This window comes from Coturnix japonica, unplaced genomic scaffold (genome assembly GCF_001577835.2).
Source record: "Coturnix japonica isolate 7356 unplaced genomic scaffold, Coturnix japonica 2.1 chrUnrandom451, whole genome shotgun sequence".
In the NCBI taxonomy this organism is placed as follows: Eukaryota; Metazoa; Chordata; class Aves; order Galliformes; family Phasianidae; genus Coturnix; species Coturnix japonica.
Window position 1 is genome coordinate 59,907 of NW_015439870.1, and position 6,919 is coordinate 66,825.

General features: G+C 56.9%; 1 protein-coding gene across 1 annotated transcript in view; it reads right to left on the reverse strand.

Annotated features, from left to right (window-relative positions):
• LOC107306990 (uncharacterized threonine-rich GPI-anchored glycoprotein PJ4664.02-like) overlaps positions 1–6,919 on the reverse strand; it is a 42,789-nt gene that overhangs the window by 24,783 nt on the left and 11,087 nt on the right. The window contains 4 exon segments of the mRNA XM_032441642.1: positions 13–1,576; positions 1,578–1,727; positions 1,824–4,169; positions 4,814–5,885. Of these exon segments, the coding sequence (XP_032297533.1) occupies positions 13–1,576; positions 1,578–1,727; positions 1,824–4,169; positions 4,814–5,885 (5,132 nt within the window).

Here is a 6,919-nt window from a genome sequence, read left to right on the forward strand (position 1 = left end):
TGGAGGTGACATCTGGAGAGGTGACGGCAGTGGAGGTGACTTCAGTTGGGGGGGCAGTTGAGGTGACATCCGTAGGGGTGACAGCTGTGGAGGTGACAACAGATGAGGTGGCATCCGCAGAGGTGGCTCCAGTGGAGGTGACAGCAGTGGGGGTGATGGCACCAGAAGTGACAGCAGAGGTAGATATACCTGTGGTGGTGACATCAGTGGAGGTGACAGCTGTGGGGGTGACTTCAGTGGAGGTGGCAGTTGTCAGGGTGACATCAGGAGAGGTGACAGCGGTTGAGGTGATGGCAGTGGAGGTGACAACAGAGGAGGTGACAGCAGAGGAGGTGACAGCTGTTGGGGTGACAGCTGTGGAGGTGACAGCAGAAGTGGTGGCACCAGTGGAGGTGACATCTGGGGAGGTGACAGCAGTAGAAGTGACAGCAGTGGAGGTGACATCCGTGGGGGTGACAGTGGAGGTGGTGACGCTGATGGAGGTGACATCTGGAGAGGTGACATCTGTGGGGGTGACATCAATGGAGGTGATGGCTGTGGATGTGATGGCAGGAGTGATGGCAGATGAGGTGACAGCGGTGGTGGTGACATCTGTGGCTGTGATGGCACTTGAGGTGGCACCAGAGGAGGTGACAGCAGATGAGGTGACAGCAGTGGTGGTGACAGCAGTGGAGGTGACATCTGAGGTGGAGGGACCAATGGAGGTGACAGCCGTGGTGCTGAGAGCTGAGGTGACATCAGAGGAGGTGACAGCAGTGGAGGTGACACCTGAAGAGGTGATGGCTGTGGAGGTGATGGCAGATGAGGTGACATCTGTGGGGGTGGACCCAGTAGAGGTGACAGCAGTGGGAGTGACAGTGGAGGTGGTTACGCTGGTCGAGGTGACATCCATGGGGGTGACAGCAGAGGAGGTGACAGCTGTAGAGGTGACATCAGTTGGGTTGGCTCCAGTGGAGGTGACAGCGGTGGCTGTGATGGCACTTGAGGTGACAGCAGAGGGGGTGACAGCTGTGGGGGTGACATCTGAGGTGGAGGGACCAATGGATGTGACAGCCGTGGAGGTGACAGCAGAGGTGACATCAGAGGAGGTGACAGCAGTGGAGGCAGCAGAAGTTGAGGTGACATCGATAGTGGTGACAGCAGTGGAGGTGACAACAGATGAGGTGACAGCTGTAGGGCTGACAGCAGTGGAGGTGATGCCTGTGGAGGTGACTTCATTTGTGGTGACAGCAGTAGAGGTGACAGCTGTGGGGGTGACACCACTGGAAGTGACAGGAGTGGTGGTGATACCAGGAGAGGGGGCAGCAGTTGAGGTGACTTCAGTTGGGGTGACAGCAGATGAGGTGACATCTGTGGAGGTGACTTCAGTTGGGCTGGCAGTGGTTTGGGTGACAGCAGAGGAGGTGACAGTGGTGGGGGTGATGGCAGTTGTGGAGACACCCGTGGAGGTGACAGCAGAAGGGGTGACAGCAGTGGAGGTGACATCAGTTGGGGTGGCTCCAGAGGAGGTGACAGCTGTGGTGGTGATGCCAGTAGAGGTGACAGCAGTGGAGGTGACATCAGNCAGTGGAGGTGACATCAGAGGAGGTGACAGCAGGAGAGGTGACATCAGTGGAGGTGGCTCCAGTGGATGTGACAGCTGTGGAGGTGATGGCTGTCGGGGTGACAGCAGAGGAGGTGATGCCCGTAGAGGTGGCAGTTGTGGGGCTGACATCAGGAGAGGTGACATCGGTGGGGGTGACAGAAGTTGTGGAGACAGCTGAAGAGGTGACAGCAGTGGGGGTAAAGCCAGTAGAGGTGACAGCAGNATCAGGAGAGGTGACATCGGTGGGGGTGACAGAAGTTGTGGAGACAGCTGAAGAGGTGACAGCAGTGGGGGTAAAGCCAGTAGAGGTGACAGCAGTGGAGGTGACATCAATGGAGGTGATGGCACTGGTGGTGACAACAGATGAGGTGACAGCAGTTGGGGTGACAGCAGAAGAGGTGACAGCTGTGGAGGTGGCTCCAGTGGAGGTGACAGTTGTTGGGGTGACAGCAGAGGATGTGATGCCCGTAGAGGTGACAGCAGATGAAGTGACTTCAGTTGAGGTGACAGCAGTGGGGCTGACATCAGGAGAGGTGACAGCAGTGGAGGTGACTCCCATAGAGGTGACAGCAGTGGAGCTTTCAGCTGTGGAGGTGACAGATGTGGAGGTGACAGACGTGGAGGTGACACCTGAAGACGTGACAGCAGAGGTGGTTTCAACAGCTGAGGTGACAGCAGTGGAGGTGACAGCAGTTGGGGTGGATCCAGAGGAGGTGACTTCAGTTGAGGTGGCTGTTGTGGGAGTGACATCAGGAGAGGTGACAGCAGAGGAGGTGACAGCAGAGGAGGTGACAGCAGTGGAGGTGACAGGAGTGGTGGTGATGCCAGTAGAGGGGGCAGCAGTGGAGGTGACATCTGCGGAGGTGACACCTGAAGAGGTGACAGCTGTAGAGGTGGCTCCAGTGGAGGTGACAGCAGTTGGGGTGACAGTTGTGGGGGGGACAGTAGTGGAGCTGACAGCAGTTGAGGCAGCAGAAGGGGAGGTGACATCGATGGTGGTGAATGATGTCGAGGTGACATCGGTGGGGGTGGTTCCAGTGGGGGTGACAGTAGAGGAGGTGACAGTAGAGGAGGTGACAGCAGTGGAGGTGACATCGACGGTGGTAACATCTGACGTGGTGACTTCAGTTGGGGTGGCTGTTGTGGAGGTGACAGCAGGAGAGGTGACAGTGGAGGAGCCGGCAGCAGTGGATGCAGCAGAAGTGGAGGTGACATCCACGGTGGTGACAGAATTGGAGGTGACATCAGTGGTGGTGACATCTGAGCTGGTGACTTCAGTTGGGGTGACAGCAGATGAGGTGACTTCTGTGGTGGTGCCACTCGTGGAGGTGACAGCAGTGGAGGGGACAGAAGTGGGGCTGACAGTAGAGGAGGTGACAGCTGTGGTGCTGACTTCTGTTGGGGTGGCACTTGTGGGGGTGACAGCAGGAGACGTGACAGCAGTGGAGGTGACAGCTGTGGGTGCAGCAGAAGGGGAGGTGACATCGATGGTGGTGACAGCAGTTGGGGTGGCAGTAGAGGGGGTGACAGCAGTGGAGGCACCTTCGGATGTAGCAGAGACTGTAGAGGACACTGATGAGGTTGGAGTGGAGGGGACAGCTGTGGGGGTGACAGAAGGGGAGTTGACATCGATGGTGGTGGCCACAGAGGAGGGGACATTGGTGGGTGTAGTTCCAGTGGGGGTGACAGTAGAGGAGGTGACAGCAGTGGAGGTTCCTTCAGTTGTAGCAGAGGTTGTAGAGGACATTGATGAGGTTGGAGTGGAGGGGACAGTAGAGGAGGTGACAGTAGATGACATGACAGCTGTGGAGGTGGTTCCAGTGGGGGTGACAGTAGAGGAGCTGACAGCAGTGGATGCAGCAGAAGGGGAGGTGACATCGATGGTGGTGACATCGATGGTGGTGGCAGTAGAGAAGGGGACACTGGTGGGTGTGGTTCCAGTTGAGGTGACAGCAGTGGAGGTTCCATCGGTTGTAGCAGGGGTTGTAGAGGACATTGATGAGGTTGGAGTGGAGGGGACAGATGTGGGGGTGACAGATGTGGGGGTGGCAGTAGAGGAGGCAGCAGAAGGGGAGCTGACATCGATGGTGGGGACAGTAGAGGAGGTGACAGTGGAGGAGGTGACAGAGGTGGAAGAGATGGCAGTGGAGGTGACATCTGAGGTGGTGACTTCAGTTGTGACAGCAGTGGTGGGGGTGACATCAGGAGAGGTGACAGCAGTGGATGCAGCAGAAGGGGAGCTGACATCAATGGTGGTGACAGTAGAGGAGGTGACAGCAGTGGGGGTAGTTCCAGTGGGGGTGACAGTAGAGGAGGGGACAGCTGAGGTGGTATGTTCAGTTGTAGCAGTGGTGGGGGTGACAGCATTGGAGGTGACGAACTGGGTGGAGCTTGAAAAGCTGTGGATGCAAGCAGAATCGGGGGTGACAACAGTGGACAGAGAGGCAGCAACGGGGACAGATGTGGGGGGGACCACCAGTGGAATCAGCAGAAGGGGAGGTGACATCGATGGGGGTGACAGTAGAGGAGGGGACACCATTGGTGAGGTGGTTCCAGTGGGGGTGACAGTACGAGAAGGTAACAACTGAGGAAGGTGACAGTAGAGGGGTGACACAGTGGAGGGCTCCTTCGGTTTGTAGCAGAGGTTCGTAGGGGGAATTGATGAGGTTGTGAGTGGGGGGACAGATGTGGAGGGACAGCAGATGACGTGACAGCTGTGGGGGTGGCTCCAGAGGAGATGACAGTAGAGGAGGTGGCAGCAGTGGAAGAGATGGCAGTAGAGAGGAACATCAGTAAGGGTGGACTGAGTGGGGGTGACAAGTTTAGAGAGGTGACAGCTTGTGGTGGTATCTTCAGTTGGTGGTGACAGTGGTGGGGCGAGTGACAGCAGTGAGCAGCAGAGGGGAGGTGCACATCGATAGTTGGTGACAGGAGTGTGCGGAGTGGACAGTGGAAGAGAGCAGCAGAGTGACAGATGTGGAGAGTGACAGAAGTGGGGTGACAGTGGAGGAGGGGGACAGCAAGTGGAGGCAGCAGAATGGAGGTGGACATCAATTGTGGTGGCAGTAGGAAAGGGGACATTGGTGGTGTAGTTTCCAGTGACGGTGACAGCAGTTGGAGGTTCCATCAGTTGGTAGCAGGGGTGTTAAGGACACTTTTGAATGAGTTGAGTGGGAGGAGACAGAGCTGGGTAGGGTGACAGCAGAGGAGGCAGCGAATGGAGGTGACATCGATGGTGGTGCAGAGTAGAGGAGCGGGACAGCACGTGGGGGTGGATTCCAGTGGGGGCACAGTAAGCGGAGGGTGACAGCTCGAGGTGGTATGTTTCAGTTGTAGCAGTGGTGGGGTGACAGCAGTGGAGGTGACAACGGTGGAGCTGAAAGCTGTGGATGCAGCAGAAGTGGGGGTGACAACAGTGGAAGAGATGGCAGCAGAGGGGACAGATGTGGGGGGGACAGTAGAGGAGGGGACAGAAGGGGAGGTGACATCGATGGTGGGGACAGCAGTGGAGGTGACAGCAGTGGGGGTGGATCCAGTGGGGGTGACAGTAGAGGAGGTGACAGCAGTGGAGGCTCCTTCAGTTGTAGCAGAGACTGTAGAGGACATTGATGAGGTTGGAGTGAAGGGGACAGATGTGGGGGTGACTTCAGTTGTGGTGGCAGTGGTTGGGGTGACAGCAGTGGAGGCAGCTTCAGTTGTAGCAGAGGTTGTAGAAGACAATAATGAGGTAGGAGTGGAGCTGACAGCAGTGGGAGTGACAGTTGTGGGGGTGACATCAGGAGAGGTGACAGTAGAGAAGGTGACAGTAGTGGAGCTGATCGCAGTGGATGCAGGAGAAGTGGAGGAGACATCGATGGTGGTGGCTTCAGTTGGGGTGACAGTTGTGGGGGTGACACTAGAGGAGCTGACAGCAGTGGATGCAGCAGAAGGGGAGGTGACATCGATGGTGGTGATGGCAGTAGAAGAGGGGACATTGGTGGGGGTGGTTCCAGTGGGGGTGACAGTAGAGGAGGGGACAGTAGAGGAGGTTCCTTTGGTTGTAGCAGAGGCTGTAGAGGACATTGATGATGTAGGAGTGGAGGGGACAGATGTGGGGGTGACGTCTGAGGTGGTGGCTTCAGTTGGGGTGACAGTGGTGGGGGTGACAGCTGTGGATGCAGCAGAAGGGGAGGTGACATCGATGGTGGTGACGGTAGAGGAGGTGACAGCAGTGGAGGCTCCTTCGGTTGTAGCAGAGGCTGTAGAGGACATTGATGAGGTTGGAGTGGAAGTGACATCTGAGGAGGTGACAGTAGATGACATGACAGCTGTGGGGGTGACAGAGGGTAGAGCTGACAGACAGTGCGAGAGATGCGCAGTGGAGGTTGACAGCTGTGGGGGGTGGTATCCCAGTGGGTGACAGTGGTGGGAGGGTGACAGCAGTTGGATTGCAGCAGAAGGGAGTGACATCGATGGTCGGGGGGCCAGATGTGGGTGGTGACAGCACGAGGAGGTGACAGCGTGGAGGCATCCTATCAGTTGTAGCAGAGGCTGTAGAGGACAGTATGAGGTAGCAGTGGAGGTTGAGAGCAGTGAAAAGGTGGACATCAACGGTGGTGACTTCAGGTTGGGTGACAGTGGTGGGGGCTGACAGCAGTCGAGCTTGATCGCAGTGAGATGCAGCAGAAGGGGAGGTGACATCTGCTGGTGGTGGCTGCTAGAGCGAGGGGACATTTTGGTATGTGGGGTGTTCCAGTGGGGTGACAGTAAGGGATGTCCCGGTGGCAGTGGGAGGTTGACAGCCGAGGGGGAAGAACCGATGGCAGTAGAGGGGATATGCTGAGGACGGTGGAAACATCAATTGTAGGCTGACAGCAGATGAGAGTGATGGCAGGGGTGCGTCTTCCAGAGGGGTTGACACGCACACGCAGTGGAAGAAAAAAAAAAAAAAAAAAAAAAAAAAAAAAAAAGAGGTACAGCACGGATGTAGAGGACCAGTTGCAATGAGTTGGAGTGAACAGGACAGCAGAGGGAGAGTGAACTTCAGTCGGCGGCCTGGACAGTCGGTTGGGCCTCCCAACAACCAACACACAACCCAAACAGTGACCATTCAGCCCCCCGAGAGTTGCAGCATGGATGCAAGCAGAAGAGGACGGTGACACTGACTGGTGGTGGCCATAGAGCGAGGGGGTTGGTGGGGGTGTGAAATGGTTCCAGTGGATGGTGACAGCAGTGGACGGTGCCACTAGAGGAGGTGACATGCAGTGGGCTTGTCGGTGACAGTAGAGGCAGGTGACAGCATGGTGGGGTGTAAGTTCCAGTGTGGGGTGACAGTAGAGAAGGCGACCCACAGTT